Here is a 26255-nt window from a genome sequence, read left to right as displayed (position 1 = left end):
TTTACATATCTTCATTTTTTCTTCATTTGCGCTCTCTGCTGTACTTCAAAAGAATTTTTATCACCTATTGTAAGAGGTCACTCATATGCAAATTGACACTGCTCTTTTGTTATTTTTTTCTCTTCCGTTCTCCCTCTGCCACTCTTTGTGAGAATTTATGTGTACCTTATTGTTCCAGCATTTTTTTTTTCTTTTTTTTTTTTTGAGGGAAAATGCTTACCATTGCCTCGCTCTAAATGTCACTGCAGCTAACTATAGCCACACATTCGCACACTTCATTTCTCCTGTATTTGTGTGTGCATTCTCTTGTCTTCCAATTACAAAATGCAACTAACCTTTGGAGGGACTGGGTCACATATAGACCTGGATTCCAATTAAAATCATCCACATAGATTTTTTTTTTTTTTTTTTTTTTCTGGGTCGTCTATGTCTGTCTCATTGGTGAGATGTTAAATGTCTACGTCTAAAAGAGTGTTTTGTATGGTTGCATCCATCGCCCGTGCTGCCTCACAGCTTGGTTGCCATGACACTCTGAAGTCTAAGCAGCGACTTACACTATATGGAAAACCATGACATCCCAAGTGACAGCCTGGAAATATGTGCTGTTCGACCGTGGGAAGCAAGCTGACATCTGCAATCGACTGAGAAGAGACTGAATAAGTTCCCCAACACTTCATGTATTAATGCATTGAGGTGTTCAATAGTTTGTGGGTTGGCCATTAAGACGCCTGTGCTGTGGCCACATTTCCCGATTCCTGTTGTTTTAGAGCACTTTCCCTGGCCAACGGAAGCCACAAAATGGAAGAAGCGAGGGAGAGAGACTCAAGGTGAAGGGCAGAGTTTGGAGGCTGAGACTTTCCTTCAAGTGTGAAGAAACCGTCTGGTGTGGAATATCAATCCGCTTCCGCGTCCTTTCTTCTCTCTCCCGTCTACTTCCCGCCACTCCCTGTGCAACCGTCACCTGTCTCCCCTCTCACCGCCCCTCTCTTTCTTCATTGTCCACCCTCCCTCTTTCACCCGTCCTCGCTTGTCACCTGTCATCCTCTTCATCCCTTTCTTCTTGCGCTTCTGTCGTGGTTCCCCTCCTATTCAGGTTCACACCTCACAGGTTTCCGCTCGTCCGTACACTCACTCGCTCTCCCCCCCGGGGGAGTTGCCGCGGTGACAGCCAGGATGGATGATTGGCAGGGCTCGACGGCTCCGAGCTCCTCCCCCCCTCCCCTCCCTGGAACACCACACACAGCTCGCCGGCCACTGCTAATGAATCCCATGCCACCTCGTTGCAGTGATACAGACACACACACATCCGCGCACGCAAGTAACACACAAATGAGCTGTGAATCCCTCACACATCTACCTTAGAGAGCTGCTGTCTGTTTGTTGCTGTCAAATGACCCTCACTGCTCGTTGATGCTCACCTGCGTGTGCACCTCACAACCCCTCCAGGCTAGGAAATGCATACACACAATGCACAGACATGGACACAGAAACACATTTACAAGGTTTGGAGGGGGGGGTATCCTCTGCCAGTGCAGCTTACTACCTTACATCATTAAATGAATTGTGAATCAGGAGTAGTAGCTAATGCTTTGCTTATTATTCCACAACAGGTTTTGTCATTATGTTTCATTTATCATCCTCCAAACTCTCTGCGACTCTATTGCCACATTTACAAAGTTAAAAACAGCCGTCGCTGCTACTTGGAAAATAGAGTGGGTGTAAGTTTGGGCACTCGATCATGCCATGTAATTAAGTAGACAAATTAGCAAAATGCATGAAATTGCTTTAATGCAAAATAAATTATGACTCACCTGTGTGATGAGCCTTGCTGTTTTGCGGTGTAGTCCCTCATTTAAACTGAGTTGGCCTTTAGTTCCCCGCTCTAGTTTGCCAGGCTAGTGAACACAAACTCAGAGCTGCTCTTCTTCAGCAGCATCTTCCCAGGCGCACCGTGCTGATTGAAGTATAGTGCCACCGTGGATTGTGCTGGTATTGCAGTCAACGCAGGAAATTCTATTGTGCGGAACAGTGGTTATTACTATGGGTGAAAATGATATGTCTGGGGCGAGAGGTGGCATGAAATTTGAGAACGGCGAATGCCTCCGATTTCTCTATGGAGGGAAAACTCCTGCACTCACTTACACAAACAATAACAAGACATGGGTGTCGATTGAAGCCTCTTTTGATATGTGACACCTGTTCGCCAGCGCATCGTGATGTAATTTCGAAATATCACTGCATCCGCAAACAACTCAGCAGCTGCAGCCCAGACATCACACCGCACCGCATTGTTCAATTATAATGAACATATCAGAACCTGGGCGGGGGAATTATCATGGCAACACATTAAACGCATGCTTTATTGTTTAATGGTCTCCTTAAAGAGGTCTTAAGGAGGGAAGAGTTGCTTTGATTAGCGCAAATCTGAGTTAATCAGAATTTAATCATTTCACCCTACGTTGCATTAGGTTGCATCACATACTCAGTGCTGCTCCCTGCTGAGTGTGAAAGCACTGTAGGGCATTCTGAAATCCTATGACTGGTGTGTCTCTGGCCTGTGGCGAAAATAGCAGACAAAGAGACAATATGCTGTAACTCCTTGCACATTTTTGTGCTCCTGAATTTAAAAGACTGCACAGTGGCCGATGGCAAAATGATAATTTGTTGCCGCCCAAGAAATAAATTACAATAAATAAATAAATAAATACAAAAAGAGCACAGAAGTTTCCCAGCAAAACTTCAACCATAAAGTTACTTGAGGCCCTCTGTACTGTAGTTGGCGCATCTTTCCTTGCTGAATCATGCTGTCTGTGTCATCAGCGTCATCAGTCATCACTCTCCCTTTGAACGCAGCGCTTTCTCAAAGGGGCTGATGTTTGCTCGATAATTATTGGATTTAATCAGCATCATTCCGATCATTTTTTTTCATTCCTACATTTTGAGTATTTAGGTGCTACTTTAATCCAGAGCAGTTTACAGTATATGAGCAGCTAAGTGTTCAGTTATTTGATCAATGCCGCTTTTGCAGGGAACACAAATCTGTGCACTCACATCTCTGGACACATACGTGGACCAAACTTGTCACCTTTTCCTTTTGCTTGCAATATGGTTTCCCTATCGTTGTCCCACCCACTTTTCTGATTGCTTCTTTCCCTCTTTGATTATCTATTGTACAGCAGCATTGCAGTTGTATCCCCGTTTTACAATCCCTTTCACTGCATTCATTCTCTCCTGCCCTCTCTCGTAGCGGATGACGGTTGTGGAGGCACGCTTCGTGGCCAAAGTGGGGTGATCACAAGCCCCAACTACCCAGCGGAGTACAACAACAACGCCGACTGCACCTGGACGGTGCTGGCTGAGCCGGGAGACACCATCGCCCTGGTGTTCTCCGACTTCCAGCTGGAGGACGATTATGACCTGCTGGAGGTCAGCGGCACCGAGGGCTCATCACAATGGTGAGTAACCAGCCTGCAGCATTTCTGTGGAGGGGATGAGTCAGAGGCATGCAGGGCAAGGGAGTCCACAGCAGCCTCCCCACAGGCACTTTGGCAGACAAAGGAATAAGCCAGTTAAAAGATGGAGAGGGGTAGGAGGTTGGGTTGGGCCGGTGGAAAATAGCCTTTTGGGGTCAGTGTGTCTGGGGAGGAGGCTAAGGTCTCTCTGGGCTATCTGGGGATGGATTTAGGGGTGAGCATCAAGCCAAGAGGAAGCAAAGGGAAAAGGGTCTCTGCTGGGGGTTGGCTTGAACTATGAGATCAGTGGTACTGAGGTTGTTAAATGTAATACTATATCCAATATGAATGTATCCATGGTTTCTGGTTCACTCATTGTTTTTGGATGAAAAGGGTTTAAAAATTATATTTCGTTATTAGTTAGCAGTCAGATGATGACAAAAGGGTAAAGAATAACCTCTCAGGATAACCTCTTAACATTAGTGCCTCGACATAGGCCAAGTCCAGTGAGTTAGAAAATGCCGTTTTGGTGTTCATCTACATGACACCACATTTGGGTTCTCAGGCTGTTTTCCAAAAGTCCACCATCCATATTGAAATGCCCCCTAAAATGGTTAAAATCTCCTGTGGGTAGGGCATGCATGTTGGCCTGAGCATGTTTACTAGACCACAACCTGGGTCATGTGATTATCCTACGTAAGCATTTCCGAAAAGCTCAGTTTTCCCTGTCCAATGTCACACTGGCGTGTTTTCAAAGTTTAAACACTTTGGACAGCATTTTTGAAAATCCCTGTTTTCATGGGTGGAAAATGCCGGCTTAGTGTGGACAGAAACTGAGGAAAGGGGTGCATTTTCAACTTTACCTGGCTTTATGTGGACACGGCCATAGTTGAGCGGTTAAGCCCGTAGCCTCTGGAACCACAAGTGTGCTGCTTCCACTTTCTCTCTTGTGTCACCTCTGCTCTTTTCCTTTGTTGCTTTCCCACTGTCTAAAGATGCTCAATGTGAGAGGCCTGCCGGTCCATCAGTTTAAAATCAGATATTTATATCTTAGAGAGCCTTTAGTTGGACCTTAAAAAAAAATAGCTTTTCTCCAGGTTTCACACTCCACTGACTTGCAGACCTTTGCCTTTGCAGAGCAGAATACTTAAACACAGAATTAAAGTGATATCTGTAAAAATCACTGTATTTATATTTCAAATGTTTTCTGGCCGGTGCTACCTCTGATTGATGTTTGTTGTTGCATTTGGCCTCACACATTAGCTACCTGCTGATTACCTTTTGGGTTAACAGCTTTCCTGCAACCCGGCTCTTTAACCATCACTGTTGAACATTTAGCTGAATACCTTAAAGCCTTGAATTTTTTTTCTTTGGATAACTCAGGACGAGCTCACCACATCTTTAAGACATAATAATACATTTAAAAATATATATACAGTAGAACAATTCATTGTTGTTTTCCCAGGGCTATATATCATGGGATCTGTGTCTCTAAAGTATAATTTGTACTCTCAATCTTCATCATGCACTCTCACTCATTCTCTCAATCACTCAATCACACAGGCCTGCACGCGTGCATGCACGCACGCACACACGCACGCACACACATACACACACACACACACACAGAGTCTAATGATGAAGAGGTAGGATATCCTGGCATCAGAGTGGGTCTCTCACCATCTGTGGCAGCTCCTCCTCTCTCTGACAGCTCTCTCAGCTCAGGAAGTAATTAGTGAGCTTGATTACCACTGCCAGCCTGCACGTATAGCTCTGCTTCACCCACACACACACACACACACACACACATACACACATGCTCGAACCCATATGGGTGCAAATGGACATGTGCTCCTAGGTATTCACACATGCGCCCACACTTCTTTATATTTGCACTGGCATTCTAAGACTTTGGACAAACAGATGTAGTCTTTCACACTCTGTCACTGTGTCCCTCAGTTGCTCAAGACACAGTCATAAAATTTGCATAAGTACACGTGGCTTGTGCACAGGTGGGTGGTACACACTTGAATTGATCAGGAGAATCCCCTGCACTTATTTTTTATGTTGAAGTGAGAGATGAGGAGTTCTCCAAAGCAGGAAGGAGGCAGAGGGTAATTTAAAGTTGCAGCCGCAGGCATGTGGCAGGTGGGGACAAGGGTTAGCGCTGGCTGAGCTATTAAACACTTGAAACACCCAGAGACACACACATATACACAGAAACACACATAGAGAAAGAAGGCTATGGGTAGAGGAAACGATTAGTTCAGAAAGAATATATGAGAAGTCATCTTGGAGTCAGATGGCCCCTGGAAACTTGTGTCAGTGCACATTTCACTCATTCACTCAGTAGTTAAAGCCAAAACACTCTCAGAGAAGAACTTGATTGACTTTGAGCGTTCCTAAAACTGAGATTTGTGCCTTGCAGCCTGATATTAAAGTCTCTTTGAGTCTCACTTGGCCAACCGAGAGCGGATCCCTTCCCAAACTCCCACAGACGGCAGCCCAGCTATGCCTCCTTTGCACATTTTACGATGTCATCAGCTTCTTGCCGCTTACTTTGATTGGCTCTCAGGTGGTCGTCCGGGGCGCCAAACATTCTTCTGAGTCTGCCATCTCTGTGGTGATTTTCGCCGGAGGCGCTTGTGGCGGTGCACCTGCGGCATGGCTGCACTTGCTGTCTTAGAGAGCGAGGGAGGACAGCAGGAACAAAGCAACTGGAGGGAAATGAGGGAAGAAGGGCTATTGGCAAGCAATATAGAGTGTGTGTCACAGTTGATCATGCACATTGCAGGGAACAGGCGACGCAGGAGACAGGGACATGGTGCAGACATGCCGGCTTGCTGCTATTGTTCCACTTTTCTAGTGACGTTGGCTCGGGTCTTAGCCACATCGTGTTGACTTTGGAAGAGATGACCAAAAAAAAAAAAAAAAAAAATAGTCACAACAACCTAGCTAATTTCAATTTCAAACACATTTCTTCAACTCACTGAGGGTGTGATTGAAGCCCATGGAAAGTATTAAAGTCATACTGGGGTTCATCGCCAGGTTTCAAAGCAAAGCCAAGATCTTTTGTCTCATGTCAACATTGTCTAGATTGAAGAGTGTCCTTTGAGTGACTTCTGAGCTAATGAAAAAAAAAAAGTTTATATTGTTGTCATGCAATAAGAGGAAGTCAAGGAAGTCCATGTATATTGCTGAGGAAAGAACATTTGAAAGAGAGAAGTGCTGTAATGATGGGATGAATGTGGGTTGGCCATAGGGAGGAGTAGAGGGATTAAGGGACAGAGGAAGAAGGGGGAGGTAGGGTCAAAGAGACAGGACCTCTGAACACCAGAGGGAAAAATGGAGAGGAGGGCAGGACTGAGGGAGGAGAGGATGGACGTGGACGTGGGGAACTAGACAGATAGGTGGAAGGATTATTGCCACCCAGCTGGAGGCCAATTAGAGAGGTCAGGTGCAGCGATATGGCGGCCCTGACCTGCAGCACATCGCCTCAGTATATGGCTCAGTGATCCCTCCAGTCACCAGGGTTTCACTCTTTCTCTTTCTCTCTTTTTGTCTCACCAGACAGTTAGACTGGCCTCTGATTGCCTGTCAATTGCAGTTAAATATGAAATACATGTAAAAGGTGCCAGTTTATATTCTGATTTATGCAATGCGGTGATCTATGACTTCATTTTCACAGAGAAATTCTGGTTAAAGTGTTGTTCCATGAAGTTGAGTATACTACAAAGTAGTGTAATTCCAGTGTAAACCTGAATGCATGTTTGCTCTGTTTTTTTCTTTTTTTTCAGCTCATCTTGAATCATTTCTCTTCACTTTAAAATGTCATGTCTCCTCAAGAGTGGAATTGATTTACACTCGAGTTGTTTGTATTGAGCATGTGTGTGCAGTGTTGACACAGCACGCTGTAACAGTATCTGCTTTATTCAAACCATGGCCAGTTCTTTTGGGATCAGTATTGATTGATACCTGACGGACAGGTTGGCCGGTCCAATAGGACAAGAGAGGGCAAGAATCCGGGTCGAAACTATGCTTCCCTAATTGATCCTGGCGGATTCCAAAGAAAAACGGATCAGGCTTTCACACTGCCTGTTCTCATGATGTGTGTATTTGTGTGTGCATGCTTGAGAAAGAGCGAACAATCCGGCGCACGCACCATCAGTCATCATCAAGAACCCTTTGCATGTACGAGTTTGATCCTGCTTACTTACATTCTTGCTCGCCATACTACCCGGCACTTTGATTGGCGGCCCTGCAGCATTAGCATTCTGAAAAGGCAGCGCTAACAGACAGCCTTGAAGACTGTGGCTTGACGAGCTGAGATGTATGCGTGCAGATTGAATATGGCAGCGGGAGAGGGTGGTAAAAACGCCAGCTGAATCCTGCCTCCTCTCGGCATTACCCTGACAGGACGCTTCGGTGCTGCTTGCCCAGGGGAACACATTATTCTGCCATTACACTGTTTGCATCCACATTGATTTTCTCCCCATCACCATCCACTCGGAGGCAATGTAAATAATGCCTGACGCTCGCCAATTGCCGGATGCTCATTCGTCCGGTTGCTACTAAGTGGAACTCACAGCTATTTGACTTGTAATTTTCTTTGGAGCTCGATTGTTTTGCAAAGTGCCATAATGCATTTTCATCTACTCGCGGCGCTCCCTTGAGATGTTCAAAGCACGTCCCGCAGCACCTTGGATACTGTAAGTAGAAAGTAGAAGGTGTTTGAATCCAGTGTTGAAAGCTCTCCACTTGGAATATTGGTATCATTCCCTTGGTTTTTTACAAAAAAAAAAAAAAGTCTGCTCAAAAATTTGCTGCATCAGAGTTCAGTCATCGTACAATTTTACAGGATATGTTGCCAGACAAACTTATTTCTTCATTTCTCCATTCTGGTAACTTTTGCAAACTCTCACATCTCCCACAAGGGGAGTTTTTTCCACCTCTTTTTTTTCTTCTTTCGCTCAGCATACGTTGCCGACAAACAAAGCTCCCTGGGTAAATGTTACTTATTTCCTCCTGTTTAGGAGATCTGAGAGCCCAGTGAGTTTTGATCTCTGTAGGTAGCCTCTTCTCCTTTCTCTTTTCCCTTTTAACCCAATACCCCACGGCCTTAAGACGCTGACATTTTGGCGAAACATATGGATTATCCCCACAGTGCTGATATGTGTCTGCCTTACGCTACCCGGGCAGAGATAGAGACGGCGAGAGAGCGAGAGCCATAGACAGATAGAGCGAGAGAGATGTGTCAGAGAAGAGCACAGAACACTGGATATATATTGATTGGCTGTTAGGTTGACTCACCTGAGGCTGAAAGAAGCAGGTCTTTGGAACAGCCTTTTAAGTCCGGGAGCTGTTTTCTCTGCTAGCCCATGGGAGCAACAGCAATATGAGTTTGTTTCATATCTGTGGAGATAAATGCCTCAACTTTTTGTGTGTGTGTGTGTGTGTGTGTTTTCACAAGGACCGGTATAGGTCTTGATCTCGGAGCTCATGAGATTTTGAGTTTCACTCAATGGACATTCTGGTCCATTCAGCCGTGTGTGTGCATTTCTTATGTGTGTGTGTGTGTGTGTGTGTGTGTGTGTGCCGACTGCTGTTCAACATGGGGGTAACACGATGTACTTGTCCCATACTCTCTCCCAGCTGGACCTGACAGCAGCATCCATCACGGCGAGCTGCTGGCTGCCAGTCACATGCTCCTTTCTCAAGTAGCTCCTGTAATAAACCAGTCACAGTGAGAATGCATATGTGAGTGAGTGATTGTACAGTACGAGCCTGACTACTGTTTGCCTGGCAGTGCAAAAACGGGTAATGGCCCGTTTGTGATCTCCAAGCTTTAAAACGCCATTGACTGTAGGTGCAAGCAGTTATTTTGGGAATATGGATAAATGGAATTTGAAGGAGAGGCAAAAGCAATAAGCACAGATTTTGTGTTTTTTTTTTCTTTTTTTCTTTTTTTTTTCTTTTAGTTTATGTTGGGTGTATGTGGGTGCATAGTCGCGGTGTTCAGGCTGAATGAATTTTTTATCCAGTTCTCATGCTATGGCCTGTTTCTCAGAGCAGACTGGGGGAGCAGAAGAGACGTTTTGCTGTGGAGCTTTACTGGTAAATCACCGCGGCATCGCTAGTCTGGTCACGTCGTGGAGGGTCTGACTGTGATGCTTCTCTCCCTCTACCACTGTCTCTCCCTCTCTCTCTCTCTCTCTTGTTCTGTCTCTATCTTTCTCTCTTACTCTCTCTCTCTCTGTGTTGCTGCTATGTGGGTGTCATAAAGCATCCGAGTGAATAGATAGTTTGGTCTGATTGTCTAGTGAAAGTCCACTATTCTATCGTCATTTACTGTAAGTGGTGCTGTCATTATTAAACCCACATACCAATCATCCACAAAAGTAAATTTAGAATAATGAGTGTCATGCATTGCTTTCAGTAAAGTTTCCCCAGATTCCCGAGTGTAAGACTGAGCCAAAGATTTTTTTTTTTTACCGCATGTCAGGAGATGCATTTTTTATGCATTCGCAGACATGATTCGCCGTCGGTGTGCGTTCATGGTCGACTCATGTATTCCCCCAGCTTCGCATGTCTAGTGTAACGGGAGAGATTGTGCATATCTGAAAACCCACAACTATACTTCTCTAAACTTTACAATAGAGGGAGCTCACGCGGAAATAAACATTGGTTGAGACGGAAATGTCTCATGGCTGATGTGAGGGATGGTAATGAAGCCCTGACGCACGTCAAGGATCATCACGTCAAAGGCAGTTAAAAAAAAAAAAAAAAAAAAAAAAAAAGCTCCCACATCCTGCTGTGAGGGGGTTATATATACCAACCACTTCTATCACATCCTCTTCTGCTGCCTCTGCCTCTCTGCTCTCTGCTCTCTCTCTCTCTCTCTCTCCCTCCCTCCCTCCCTCCTGCTTTTTCTCTCTGTATCTCTCCCCACAACTTCCCAAGACTCATTCACCACTTAGCCTCCCACCATTCTCCACCCTGCAGATGAGTTTCAGGCCTGCAGCCTTTCCTGCCAAGGTTCTTAAAAGGTGAAAAGTGCAGACAGCATAATTCTGAAGTCTTAGCTTTTCAAGTTATGGGAGCCGGACTGCTGAACGAATTTCATATATGTGAGGAGTCAGTTCCATGCTGAGATAGCCGACCGAGATAACCCTAACCCTTTTGAAAAGTGTAATGCTTACTCTTACAATACCAAGGAAGGGAAAAAAAGAAAAAAATATATATATGTTTTGACTCCTTGGTGGGTGAGATGGCATATATATATATTTTTTTTTTCAAAACTGAATTTATATCTTGGAGACGTTGAATGGCAGACTTCAGCAAATGTCTTTTTTTCCCAAAAGTGAGTTAGGATGGAGGTCTCCCAACTTTGTGTACTTAAGTGTATATGATAATATTGAAGGTACAGTTTCTGTCTGTGTGTTGATTTTCTGGTTTTAGTGATGAGGTTTTGATGACATCATATTGTGTTTTAATGGGGGAAAAAAAAATAATAATAGTCTGACTCTATGAAAGGACTGGAAATGGCATCCTCTTAAATAATCCATGCAAGAGTCTCCTTTTGAGCTGTGCTATCATCAGTAACATCAAGCCCATCAATTAAAATTAGGGCTGGGCAATATATTGATATTATATCAGTATCATTTTGGATATCGTAATATTGTGATATGGCATAAGTGTTGTCTTACAGTAAAGGGATGCAGTTTTCTGAACTTATTGGACGCTCTTCACTGTCCTGTTATTTGTCTCAACCTGCTTGGTCGTCATATCCATATTAATCAATTTATCGAAATTGTACTGTGTGTAAATATTATGCAAAAGCACCAAACATTGTCCCTACAATATCATCACAATATTGATTTTGAGATATTAAGTCAAAAATATTGTAATGTTTAATTTTGTCGCTCAGCATTACAAGGTTAAATTTTGAAGGTTGTATTTCCTGAAAGTCACTCAACAAATGTCCGCACGTTGTTCTGCTCTCCTGGTTCTTCCTCCATCCGCTCGCTCGCTCTCATTCTGCAGCGTCAGCACTGCACATCCAAAACCATAGTTTGGCGCATCAGCCTGAGCCTGGCCAGCGGATCAATAGCTATCTTTGCCAGTCTCTCCACCGTGGGCCCCTCAAAGTCTGTTTGTCTGAGTCAGGATTTATTAACAGCAGCTCCTGGATGAGGACTCAATCTGTAACACGCCATCGATCAAAACAGCAGCGGCGATGAACTTTGCGCTGCCTGCTGAGAAATGCTCCAACGGAACATTATCTCCAACACCTGGCGCCGCGCTGCAGATTGGCTCACCCCGGCACTCCACACTTTGTTACTCTCTCTGTCACACCACTCAAGCTAAGAGATAGAGACAGAGAGGAGAGAGGGGCTTCTGAGTGGAGAGAGCGAGGTTAGGGGCCAAGGTTCTTCTCATACTCGTTGGCTTATACTTTTCAGTTTCACATGAGTTGTAAAAAAAACAACATCGCGGCAAATTAATTCGGGAATGTGTGCTACATTTGGTGATCGTTTTGAGTTGATTGTCATTGATTATCGGTGGTGTGTATAAAAACAGCCGGCACAGCGTTTCACCAGGCGCTGTTTAGTCTAGCCTATAAAGCAGCTCCCTTGAGGCAAGAGGCCCGGGGTAGCAATGTGTCTGTGTAAGCATGTCTAGCCATGTGTTACCTCACTTCCCGTCCCAGCGAGACCAAAGGGAACACACAGAGGTTAGAGGTAATGGGCCACATCACTGTGCCCTGAGTGGGTGTCTCTCCGGTTGTGTTTACTAAGCACTGCGATGTTGGGATCCAATCTGTTGCCGTGAACAGTCCCGCAGATGCTCTAATGGCTTATGATCTGTATGTAGAGACATACTGCCAATTGATATAAACAATATAAAATCGTGCTTTTTTAAGATGTGGATCTTAATGAAAGCAAATCTCCAGTGTTTTCACATGGAAACACAAAAATAATACTGAAGCAGTATCTCTTTGGCTTTTGTGATCGATTCCTGCCAATAAAAACTAAATCAGATATCATCGCATTGGACCACAGGGTCTATTTAATCCCCTTGCTTAACAGCTTACTCTGTCTTCCTACTTGTTGTTTGATAATGACTGCTTTAACCAGCTTTAATAAGATTCAGAGAGGAATTGTGGACCGGCAAATAGGTCTAAGGATCAGCGTAGCCGTCCGCTCTAATCAATACCGCCGTTGATCTTTCTCTCTTTGCCTCTTTTTATCGTCAATCGCTCCCTTGAAAACAGCGATATTTACATTCTCATTTTGATTCTGCGGCGTCCACTGATGCTTCATCCCGCGACTCGCTTTGATCCTTTGATTCACTTCCCGGGTCAACCGCCGCAAACAAAAACAAGGTCATGTCACTTCAGAGGGGGTTTTTGGATAGGGGTGTGATCAAAAGTGGTGGCCGTTTTCAAAACCGACGCCAAAAGACCTCGCTCGGTCAGCCGAGCTATTTTCCGCTGGATTTCTGTTGCTTTAACCTTGACCTCCTCCGTCTTTGTTTGAGCGGGTGATTGGGGGCGACACGCTAAGATTCGCAGGACTGCGAGAGACATCACGCCAGTCGATTAATCAATCACAGTAATTAGCTGAGAGAGCGGAAGCGGGAGAGAGGGGTGAGAGGAGAGGCTGAGAAGGAGAAAACATATGAAATCAATTGGCCAAAAGCGCATTGCACTGTGTGATCTGTTGTAGAGGACACAGAGTACAGCAATTAGGTTGTAGAAGCTGCGAGGGAGGGGGGAGAGAAAAGACAAGCACACACACACATACACACACACACACACACATAGCCTAAATGCCAAGTCACTGCTTTGTATGTGATCGTGTCTGACTATAGTGTTAAGGTTGTCAGACTCTGTTGCATTGCAGTAAATACAGCAGAAGCTACATCACACTTACATTAAGTGAAAGCCATGATGCCATTGTTCTGTGACTGCAGCATTACATTAAATAAAGAAATGAATACATACATACATACATACATACATACATGTCTCCTGCATCATTTTAGACACATTTCCCAGGAATTCAGCTGCACATATTTGGTTTCTTTGGAATCCTTGCGATCTCCACTACAAATTAAACTGAAGTTCTGTGGGTTTGAACAAGCCTCGGATGCATAGCATGCTTTTCTAACGATGAACACGCCAATTTGATCGACAGCCTCTAACAGGTATTGAACACAGCTTCAAAATCCAACTTTTTCCTGTCGCAGTTTCACATGCTTGAAACGTTTTTCCTCACACAAATGTCCCTGAAAAAAGTCTGACTTCTCCACTTGATTGAAGAAAATACTTCAGACAAGTTGATTTGCACTGGTAGCTAGTGAGATTATCGCACCCCACTGGCAGATATTTCTGCCACTTTTAATCACAGTGAGATCTGCGGAGTAAATTCTACACTAATTGATTTGTTAAAATGGATGTTGGAACACTCCCCTGAGCGGAGGGAGATGTCACTGTCTGGCTCGCCACTTTACCACGACACGTCCCCTCACACACAAATACAACAAGAATCATGGACACACACACACATACACTACTGATCAGTCTGTGTTCTGCAAAAAGTCGATATTTTAACAAGTAATTTAATTCAAGTGAAGAAAAAAAAAAAAAAAACCTCAGCCAGTGGTTTGATTTAATTGTAGGCTGATGTAATTCTATGTCTCTCAAATGCAAATAAACTGCAAGAATTTTGAGTTCATCAAGTGCCATTATCATGATACTAATGGAGTGATCTGCACTGGAAGATAATGACACTTGCTTCTACAAAATCCTTGAATCAAGTGAAATTGTACAGGAAATTAGCCGAGTCATCTCAGCCCTGTTGGCAGAGAGAGACATTTTATGACTGAATGTGAGTAAAAATAAAAAAAAAATAAAAAAACACAAACACCAAAACAAACACCCCCCCGCCCCAAAATAAATAAATAAATAATAATAATAATAATAAAAAAAGCTGGTTTAGATGCACATTTTTGCGGTGGGATGGAGTCTGCACTCCAGCCAGATGTCTAACAGCGTCTCTTTGCATCGCTGTTAATGGCTGACTCACTCTGGACACCTGGGAGCATTTAGGCGACTGATACAGAGGACGTTCAGACTGAGTCATTCCCACCATGTCCCGCGATGACTCACGCAGTGGGTGTTCTCCTCTGCGCGCCTCGGAAGACATGATTATTCATAAAATATCACTGTACTCCGGGCTTACAAAGCTCACATTCACCCCGGTGCTGAAAAGAAGAAGGTGCGAAAAAAAAAAGGAGGTAGCCCGCAAGGTGAGGTAAAGCAAGGGCGTGCAGGCTGCTTTGGAGTGTAATATATCTTAATCTTCCCTGGGACAGGAGGACAGGTGTGTGTGGGTGTGTGTGTGCGCATGTGTATGTGTGTGGCTAGCTCGCCTGTTTGTGAGTCCGTACACTGTATGTGGGTACAAATTCACTTCACCCGGCTTTATGGTAGGTGTGTGTTGACTTCCTGTGTGTGTTCTTTTGGGGAACATGTATTTGTGATGCATGTGCTCGTGCATGTGTGTGTGTGCGTGTGTGTATACCCCTTATCTTCCCATTCATCAGGCAGAGGCTGTCTTTTTTTTTCATATGAGGTGACACCAGGCCAAGCTGAATATATTTACAGAGCAACCTTTATGAACTCTGGTGATCGTGCCTTGACCGGCAATTACAGGCCGCACGGTGGTGCACCTCCATAAAAACTCCCCTCAACTGCATCAATAAACGAGGGGAGGCAAAGGGTGACAGCCAATGTCGGCCCTCGCCGTAAAAAGTTTTAGCTTCTCTGTCGAGGCTACGGAGGTAAAGTGACCCTCAGTCTTGATTTAAAACTCATTCGGCCTAGTTTGGACAGCTGGTTTTGTGGCTTGGCGGCGGTAGTTCACGTAGCGCTTTGGTAAATAACCAATTTGCCTCATTGTGGATGAGGCCGCGGCTCCACGGGAGGTTTAGTTAAATATAAAGTGATAGAGCGGTTATGCGATCTATTATCCCGCTTTTTGTAAGGGGGTTTGTGCGTGGCAGAGATTTTTTGGAGAGTGCCAGAGGGATGTCAGCATTGTATTGATCCTGCTGCTGTGCAATCTTTCTTAATCCCACTTTCACTAGAGACGGAATGAGACAGGGGCAAAGACAGAGAGACAGACAGAAAATCACTTCAGTCTTTCCCCCGTAGCTCTTCTTCGGCTTCTTTTTCTAGCACACAATTTGGGAATCTAAACTTATCCTCTCATGAAGTTGCTGTGGAGTGTCAGCTCAAATGCCAGAATTGCACACACACACACACACACACACACACACACACACACACACACACACACACACTCCCACACACGTACGCGCAGACAAAGTGATCCTACAGGTCAATTGATCTTTTACCCTCCTGCCAATGTACGCCACACACTCTTAAACACCGCACCGTTCTGTCTTACTAAACCATCACCGCCTGCCCGCCACCCTTCGTGTTTTTTAATTACATGGGCTGATTAGAGAACAGTGACATGGAGGGAGGGGGAAGGGAGGGGAAAGGAGGAAAAATAATTAAAATAGGGATTAGTCTGGTCTGGGGCTCATGCAGACAGAATTAGCGGCTAGCGCTGCCTGGCTCTATCGCGTGCAGATCGGCATTGCTAATATCACGGTGTTATTAGCTCCGCTATCCTCCCCAACTGCGCGATAACGGAGGATTACCGAAGGTGCTGTGGCCAGTGAACCAGGCAAAAACACTGCGATTTGTCTTAGCGTGGCTAATTAGGGCACTGTTTGCATGGATGATATGGATCACTCAGGGGTGATGCTGATCTTCTGACAGAAAGCCTGGTTTGGAGGCTGCAGCTTACACATAAATATATGGATAAATACAGGTTACGCCGTCTCATATATGTGCAAATAGATGCATAAACAGAAGCAGACACCAACAGAGCTGCTGATTTGGTCAGCGGAGCCGGCACATCTGCAGGCCTGAGTCCAAACAGTGACCCGTGGGGATCTTTCCCCTCTGTGTGTGCTCACGCTGCTCTGTCATGTTAATTATTATCACTGATTTGCCCCGGGATACAGCATAAGGGAGTGCTTTGTTTGATGTGTGCGTGCATGTGTGTGTGTTTGAGATGCATCCACACTGCGGTGTTGGGTTGCCGGGCCACAGTCCTGTCAACACAATGTTCTGCGCTCCCTTGACCCTCAAATCAAGTGATTCGGCCATTAACGCCACTCAAGTGCCCACCTCATATCATTACCTGCATCTGCTCAGTTGCTCATCTCCCTGCCGTGCCACCTGTCTTTAATTTGCCGTCCGGGACACACATCTCGCCATCTTCCCTTTGAGTGATGTGTCACATGGCCCCATACCAGGCTTGAAAAGTACTTAAAGCGGGAGGGGATGTTGAGTAAGCACACTTGGATGATCAAACGGTGCTAAGCAACACGGTGAAAAGGGCGGCCGTGCGACGCTTTGCTGAGCTGCTTGAAATACAAGATGTATGTAGGGCGAGGGTATCGCTGTGAAACGCAGCTCGTTTTCACTGTTGTGAAACTACTGGGTCAGCACAAGGGTGTGTTGGTTTTTTTCCCCACTTTCTCCATTGTATTCATGATTTGCTCTATCATAACGAATGCAATTACATTCTGAGTAATTACCTACAGTACGTACGGGGGGAAAGGGAGCTTTGATTCCTTTATGCAGCTATGAATTCTCCATGCAGCATAAATTAAAACGAAGGCTGAACTTAAATGTGCTTTTCTTGATAAAACAACAAAAGATTAGCACTTTTAATTTTTATTTTATGTGTTGCCTGATTATGTATTTGCTTGTTTTTTTCTTTCAGAAGTGTTTTAATGCTAACCCTTGATTCAAAAAGCTGTTAACTGCTTGTTTTTTTCCATCATTTTGTTTGACTCCCCCTTTTCTCCAGACTTCATTCGATTTTCAGAGCTTTAACTTTTTTTTTTGGTATTTACATGTTATATATTAGAGGTGATGTGAAGGCAGGGAGATTTTTTCCCCCTTTAATATACTATAAATAGCATAGCCATGAGAGCATGGCAGATAAATCGTCAGCATTGCCGAGGGATTATTCTGCCTTTTCTTCTCTCGGTGTAGAAGCCACGGGGAGGGGATGGGAGGGCTGGCTATAGGATACACCAAAGTTAATACATTTAGCTCCTCTGTAGCATCCCTTCTCACTCCATACAGCTAGCTGACACCGTCTTTCTTTACACTTGCCCTCCTCCATTTCCTTTCTTCTCCAGTTTATTACTGCATTCTATTCTCACCTTGCTTTTTGATCCCCACTCCATCCCCCATAACAATGCATCCTCTGACACGGCACTTTACCTATTCTACGGGCTTCTCAGCCTGTGATAACACATTCTACTCTATTTATCCCTTCAGTTATACTATAAATAATGTGTGACAAGTCCACATTCAGTTTGGGGATTGCCACCTATGCACCATCTTAACAATCAAATAATTTAATATTTTGCCTTATTTATTTATTTATTTATTTATTTATTTATTTATTTAAGGTATTGTCACTTCAAATGGCAATTCCTTAAACAAGTGAAACTGCATTGGAAGTTTTAACCCAGTTGGCAGATTTTTTCCATTTGTTAAAACTGAATATGAGGCTGATTGACTTGACAGAATGGACAGTTTCCGCGGCGCTCCTCTCTCCCATCCTCAATTATTTCCTTCCGCCTCCTGCTCTGTCCTTTTGCCCCTCTGTCGTGCTCTTGATCCCACCCGTTGGCCTGGTCAGGGCCCAGGGAGCCCCACAGCAGATTAGCTCAGGCTTTAGCCGTGGCCCTGACATCAAAGGTGCGAGAAGAGAGGGGGGGAAACAGAAAAGAGGAGCAGAGATGCAGGACAGCAAACAGTGGCGCTGGACATGGAAGGCGCTGAAGAGAGGACATAGTACAAAGCTTAACAAGAGATGAGGAGGATGAAGGACCACAGAAACACCAAAGCAGCTGCGGGGAGGCTGCTGAAAGAAATGAGCAGAAAGTGAGGACGTTTTACAGGGAGGAAGCTAAGTAATGCGTAGAGGGTAGTCAGATCAGAGGCAATAATTTGCAACTAAATTTCATGGTTTATGCTATCGTCTCTGTGTGTCACACTGGAGGGATTTGCCACATCTGACGACACAAGAAAATGACTGCTGCTACAAGAGTACAAGACGTCTACAAGAGTGTAACTGAAAGTTGTTTTAGTGAATATGTTTTGCAGTCAACATTTTACCTAACATGAGCAGCACTTTCCTGCAATGAACCGTACCAGATGGCTACTGCGTGCAGATTAACAATAACAATAATTTACATTTGCTGTTTTATGCGGGTCAGATGAGGATGCACAGTGGAACATAAATTGCTCCTCAGTCATGCATTAGACGCTCAATATCAGAGTTAGATTGGATTAGAGATGATGAAACATTAATGATCCTTGTGGGTAATTTGGGTCATTGCGGTAGCAAAGAATACGATAAAGATGATAATACAACACATATAGATTATAACCATGTATAGCAAATGAATACAACTCAATTTATGGTAAAAACAAATAATAATAAGTAGGTCACAGATTTACAGCTTAGCAAATCTTAGTTTACAATTTATAGCTCAAATGCTGGTGTGTGAAAATGTATGTGCATGGTTAGTATATATGCAGTATGGAGGAAAACAAATGCAGAAAAGTACCTTGTTGGATAGTGACATTATCAGAATTAAGGCTACACAAGGCCAGTATAGATTTTGGTGGCTCTAAATGGCCCTTGCAACATGACATCGGTAAAATGCAAATAGCACACTGCTTCCAACCCAGCCCATGAAATGACTTTGTATCAAAGTATACCAAAAAGATGAGAGAGGGAAAAGATCTAACAATGGTCTGTCTAGCTCTCTGTGGATTGAGTTAACACTTGATGTTGCTGGAGACACTTTTTGTATTTTGCTCTAAAGTCGTGATTTATCACTTCTTGTGGGTGCAGAATGGTCCTTACCTGATTCTGGAGATTCATTTGGGCAAATCAGGTACATCTCCCGTACCTCAATGGGGCGGGATGAGTTGCTCCTCTGTGTTGCAGCCTCAGTTTGTGGTTTACACATAAAACTCTTGCCTTGTGCAGCTTTCAAGAGAGCGGTACAGTAACATACATGCGGTATCGAAATGTTTCCAAAATGCGCAGATGTGCATTTGTAGTTACTCTCATTATCAGATCCTATTTACAGAGGGAATAATTGCTCTGAAGTTAGATGTGGGTAAGACCTCCTGGGCTGCACCATGAGAGAAGGGGTAGGAGATGACAGTCACCCGTAGCATTCACCCTTCCCTGAGGCAGCCCTCCCTCTGCCAACCTAGCGTGTGCTCACAGAAGTGGTGAATTTGAGGCTAATTATCAAGCACACACTGCTGCTCAGGGACCTCCCTGGCAGATCCCAAGTCAGCGGAAGTGTGAACACACGAGCACACACACACAAACACACACACACACACACACACTCAGACACTCAGATGAGATGTATTTTTAGTGGGAAGATATTTAGGTACTCATGGGCAGGGCAATGAAGTCACACCATTTGTTTAACTGTAGCTAATTGAGTCCAATGGGATTGTTTGCTGTGATTGATTTTTCTGTATGAGCAAAGTAAGGAAGGAAGACGAGAGAAAGAAATTCCCTCTCACGCACATACATCTTATATAATGCATTCTGCAACCCCAGTTTGGTTCCACTCTCGCCCTCCATTTCTGTCAACAGATGCTAAGCTTCTAATGGATATAACAACATGACATCTTACTTTGTGCATCCTATTTACTGACAGATATTATATAACGCGCAAAAAGGAGTAAATTCTCATATCTGGGTTATACCGAATATCTGGAGATCAGCTTTGCTTTGGCACCCCTGCAATTTCAAACTCCAAAACATAAACATAAAATCCTCTCACTTCCCGCCCCTGAAATAGCTGTGTCGTAATTGAAGGTTAGTGATCGGCCTTGGGTCATTTATTTTGCCACTTGTTGAATCTCTTATCATTTGCAAATGCCAGACTCCAAATTGTCTAGACAGTGTAGCGGGATATTTAGTTGAGAGCCAACAGGGTGAAATTACCCTTTCTGGCCGCTTTTGTTCAAATATAAAAGACTCTCATAGCAGTGTGCCATTGTGTGACCCAGCACTGATTCGTGTGTGAAAGCCGAATAACAACAAATTAATTATGTTCATTACCTGCAGTATGCTAACACATAAAGTATAAACACATACACTTAGAGACTTATATTGTCACATAGTCCACAGTGATTGGAAAGACATTGCAGGTCTTGTGGCTTCAAAAACAAGTAACAGCCATTCCCTTTTTTTGCACCGTTCACAGAGATCCGTTCAGTATGAAGCGCTCATATCCCACTGAAAGACATGTATTGTCAGTCTGAGACCATAATCCATCTTTACAAACTCTACCGCTCATTATTTTTTGCAGGCAAAGCCACCTTATTCTTTTCAGGTAATAACTTTTGTAACTGGCAGGAAGTTCCTGCCGAAATAGAATTTGAGTCAAAGTACCCAGCAGAGACAATAAACCTCAAGTTAAAATTGGTATCTGTAAACTTTTATTTTGCCGCTGTTTCTGCAATAAAGAATGCTCCCCCGTCGTTTTATTTTTTTACCTAGCACTATAAGACATTTGTAAGACAAGCGAATGGACTTTCAATTTAAGGGACCATCAGCACGACAACATACAGTAATGAGGAATAAGCCTGTGAAATGTGAGATTGAAAACATAGCCGGGATGTTTACTCCGAGGATAAATTTCAGTGAGATTTCTCCTTGCTGCTTTTCAACCACTGTGCAGCAACCACTTTGAAACCAGGAGAAACTCATAGTGTATTCTGTATTTTAAGGGAGAGTGGTAGGGAAATACACTCGATAGAGGCAACATCCAGCCCTTTGTTAGTTTTCCTTGGCTGACTTTGGCCAATTTCAGTCCAGGATAGCCTGTACTGACCAAAGCACAGCTCCATTTCCTGTCCGTGTCCCTCTTATTCTGGGACAGCAACATATTTTACCCAGTGTGACTGTTACTGCAGGCTGTCTGTCTGCCAGAGAGACACTGATGCTGATTGACAGCCAGCACAAGGACTCTGTCACAGCTACTGTAATCACGTTCACCATGGAAAAGCTGAGGCATACTGGGTCTTTGATGCCCTGATGGCCCAGAGGTATCAAGCACATGAAAGCAGATATTTTTACCATAATGTAGTCTCTAGAGCCATAGATACAGCGGAACTCATATGCTCTTGAACCTGCAAAAAAAATGAAATAAATAATAATAATAATGGTTGCTTGTTTCTGTCACCATTTTCTAACATATTTCCGACATACTAAGCACCAGGTATGATTCAGGTCAAGAACATATAATAACCCTTTTCCACCAACAAAGAACTTGTTCTGTACTCGTTTGTGCACCAAATGTTGAACTGTTCTTTGCATTTTCCCTTTCTGTGGGTTCCTGAACAGAAAAATTGGTTCACAGCGGGAACCAGAAAATAGTAGTTCAATTGTGAACCAAGTGGGCATGTATTATTCTACAAGGAAAGATAAAAACAAACACCAAGAAACTTTGTAGTCTGGTTGAAAATAGTGGTTAATGATTTTTTTTTTCTTTTTTTGACAACACCAAAAAGAGATTCCCTTACACTTTCGTATGTCCCGTCTGATCCTGCTCATTTCTCCTGGACAGAATCATCCCACCAGCTAAGGCATAATTTAGAGTTTATTATGCTCAATCTGAACACAGTCAGGCTCAGATTATGAAGGTTAATCATTCTAACAGGTATGAGTGGTCGGGCTCTGTGCTGCAGTTCAGTATTTACTTCTGTTGTGCAGGCCCACCATCGATGGTGCAACGGTTTCACTCCAAAAATGAAATGTGGGCCAGTTCCTTAGTTAGCACCTGTGTCCCAAAAATCTTGAACCGCACCAGTTCAAGAACCAGAACGTTTTTGGTGGAAAAGGTATGTAAAAGATCTTTTCTTATCTTGAGTTGCTAACTGCTTACTGAAATCTTTCTCCACTCCCTTGAGATGAAACTGAAATTGTACTTTGATTTATATTTGATTCACAACAACCTTTTAAACATGTCAGATGAAAGTGGACATTTTAGTTTAGTTGTAATTATATTTTAGTCGTCATTATATTATGATGATGGTGATAATAATGAAGGGGTTGATGTTGATGATGATTGTTGCTTTTTAGCAAGTAGGCTATTTTAGTGTTTAGGCTTTATATTGCAACAAGATAATACCAGAATCTCCTGACTGTGTCCTGACCTGACTAAGTTTGCCTTCTTTTTAACCTCTTAGCTCCTACACTGATGTGCACACAGCAGTGCAAACAGCAAAATTTGGGCTGCGTAGAAAACTGCTGGATCCTTTGCTGCTCACTAATTACTTAATCCCAGGAAAATGATTGCTAATAAAAAATTCAAGCTGCATAGCACAGAAGCTAGCTCCCTAGCATCCAGGCGCACAAGATTATGACCCTTTCCCTCTGCATGTCTCATGAAGTATTTTTAAAGTATTTATAAATAGTGCTATGATATATTTAGTTAACAAGCATAGTACTGTGCATAACTGTTGGGCCACAGATTCTAAGGAAATGCATTTTGCATGAACATGATGACAGGACAGAGAGATACTATGAATGAAAACAAAAAAAGTGACGGAAATTATTCGCAATCAGAGAGCACATAATATAAAATGCTGCTATAATTAACAGGCAAGGCATTCTCTCGGATAGATACATTATACAGACAAAAGTAGTGGGACACACCTCTTAAGCACTGAATTCAGGTGTTTCATTCAGTCCCACTGCCACAGGTGTATAAAATCAAGCACCTGGCCATGTAGTCTGCCTTTACAAACATTTGTGAAAGAATGGGTCGTTCTAAAGAGCTCACTGAATTCCAGCATGGCACTGTAATAGTAATGTAATAGGATGGATCGTTGCAACAAGTCAGCTGGTGAAATTTCTTCCCTCGTAGATATTCCACCATCAGCTGTAAGTGGTGTTATTGCAAAGTGGAAGCGTTTAGGAACCACAGCGACTCAGCCACCAGGTGGCAGACCACGTAAAGTTACACAGCGGGGTCACCAAGTGCTGAGGTGCATAGTGGGTAAAAGTGGTGAAAGCTCTGCTGACTCAATAACTGCAGAGCTCTGAATTTCCTCTGGCATTAACATCAGCACATAAACTGTGCGCCTGGAGCTTCATGGCATGGGTTTCCATGGCCGAGCAGCCACACACAAGCCTTAGATCACCAAGCACAATGCCAAGTGTCAGCTGGAGCGGTGTAAAACACGCCGCTGCTGGACTCTGGAGTGGTGTAAACGTGTTCTGTGGAGCGACCAATCACGCTTCTCTATCTGGCGGTCTGATGGACGAGTCTGGGTTTGGTGAATGTCAGGAGAACGTTCCCTGCCTGACTGCATTGTGCCAACTGTAAAGTTTGGTGGAGGAGGGATAACACTATGGGCTTGTTTTTCTGGGCTCGGCCTCGGCCCCTCAGTTCCAGTGAAGGGAAATCTTAATGCTTCAGCTCACCAAGACATTTTGGACAATTCTCTGCTTCCAGCTTTGTGGGAACAGTTTGGGGAAGGCCCTTTTCTGTTCCAGCATGACTGAGCCCCAGTGCACAAAGCAGCTCCAGAAAGGCATGGCTGGCTGAGTTTGGTGTGGAAGAACTTGACTGGTCTGCACAGAGCCCTGAGCTGAACCCCATCCAACACCTTTGGGATAAACTAGAATGGAGATTGCAAGCCAGACCCTCTCGTCCAACATCAGTGTCTGACCTCGCAAATGCTCTTCTGGATGAATGGGCAAATTCCCACAGACACATTCCAAAATCTTGTAGAAAGCCTTCCCAGAAGAGTGGAAGCTGTTCTAGCTGCAAAGGGGGACCAACTCCATATTAATGCCAAAGGATTTAGGATGGGATGTTATAAAAGCTCCTGTGAGTATAATGTGGAGGTGACCCAATACTTTTGTACATATGGCATATTTATTATTTTAAACTTTTCTGTTGACTGTAAGGACAGATTTACTGATATCATGAGTAAGTTATGAGAATCTGAAATCACAGCCAGCACTACCCTTCACCAACTAAAGAACGTGGGATGAAACAGCTGCCTTTTATTTTGTTTTTGTTTTGTTTTTTTTATTTATTTTCATTTACAATTTGTCCAGTCACATGCATATTAGAAATTTTGTTGCTGTCAAAAATACTTCACCCTCCCATCCACCCGCCACTTCCAGTTCCATTCATCTTAAGTGCTTCCCGCTTGGGCTGCCAATATTAATGAGAGGGAAATTAACAACAAGGCTGCTATTAGGCCGCCCCTGTCCCAGTTAACTGATGTTTGGGAGCGATACCATTGTCATTGTCATTATGGTTACTCACCATTTTGAATTTTGGATGAAATGACTGCCATTTACTGTGCGCTTTTAATGGTTCTATGTTGCGAGACGAAAAAAAAAAAAATTGTTTGTTTGTTCAGCAGAGGTGCTGTGACTCCAAAATGAAGTAGTCCAAGAGGAAGTTTAGTGCTTTACTGCACAACAGACAGAAAGCCAAATACACATATAAACACATGTCGTGGTGGAGTACGTGTCCACACCTCTGCATCCTTGGGTATGTGGCTACATGCCTGTAGATACATGTAGCCTATAATAGGGTGGCATGCTTATGCACATGTGCGCACAAGAGGGAGCCAGCTAGTGAGGAATGGGTGTGTTTTCACATGACAAAGCCGTCAGCAAGTTTTAATGGAGAGAAGTTTATCTTTGTGGAATTCTGTGTAGAATTGTAGTGTGGCTTCGCAAACAATGCCAGGACTTTGCTCGCGGCAAAGCCATCGCACACAGGCTCACTTTCACTCACTCACTCACACACACACACAGAGCCCATCCGCCTTCCTGAGGAGGAGTTGCAGTATATGTGTAGATATTTTCCACTGGGCGGAAGAAGGTAGGCGCTGTCTTGATGTGTGAGAGTTCAAAAACAAATGTTGCTGAGGGGCACAGAAGGGTGGTGTGGGCGGCTTGGAATAATGAAACAGCTTTCGTCTATATTTGAACAGCTCCTCTTATTGCACTCCTCACATCCGCCGCTGCTTCCACATGGGGCTGCATGGACTTGTTTATTGTGATGTTAAAAAAAAAAAAAAAAAAAAAAAAGAAACAAGAAGAAGTCCATTCTCTCCGGTGTTTGCTCTCTCTTCACTCATTTGCCTCCATCCCTTGTTGAGCCTGGCATACTCTGTTCCAGCTGGCAGACATGCTGCTGATTAATGTGTTCATAATCACCATGGAGACAGAGAAAGGTGATTAATACTAGTCATTTAACAGGGTTAGAACCGTGACAGAGTGTTTGTCTGAGTGTGTGTCTGTGAGTGTGTTTGAATATGTGTGTGTGTCTTCTGGACTAAGTTGTTTGTCCAAAAATGAGTGTGTCTCTTTGCATGCTGACATTAATATGGTAATACGTGTGTGCGCATGTTTGTGTGTGTGTGTGTGTACTGTACATGTCAACAGAATGATTTATGCACTTCCAGTTCTATGGCTTTTAGGTAATTGTTGTGAAATTAAGGCGTGTTTACACTTCCTTGACTGTCATTGTATCACCAGCGTGCAGCCCTGGATGGAGGCAGGCTTCGAGGGTGAATGGGTGAAGTTTAACGTCATTATCTCCCAAAAAAAAAAAAAAAAA

The 26255-nt window shown here is 43.8% G+C and overlaps 1 protein-coding gene across 1 annotated transcript in view; it reads left to right on the top strand.

Moving 5' to 3' along the window:
• The window catches only part of csmd2 (CUB and Sushi multiple domains 2), a 277838-nt gene that overhangs the window by 84237 nt on the left and 167346 nt on the right, over positions 1–26255 (top strand). Inside the window, exon 5 of the mRNA XM_030063504.1 lies at positions 3248–3455. Within this exon, the coding sequence (XP_029919364.1) occupies positions 3248–3455 (208 nt within the window). The remainder of the gene's footprint in view (positions 1–3247; positions 3456–26255) is intronic.

This window comes from Myripristis murdjan, chromosome 11 (genome assembly GCF_902150065.1).
Source record: "Myripristis murdjan chromosome 11, fMyrMur1.1, whole genome shotgun sequence".
Taxonomy (NCBI): Eukaryota; Metazoa; Chordata; class Actinopteri; order Holocentriformes; family Holocentridae; genus Myripristis; species Myripristis murdjan.
Note: the sequence above shows the minus strand (reverse complement) of the source record. Positions and strands in the feature narration are given on the sequence as shown.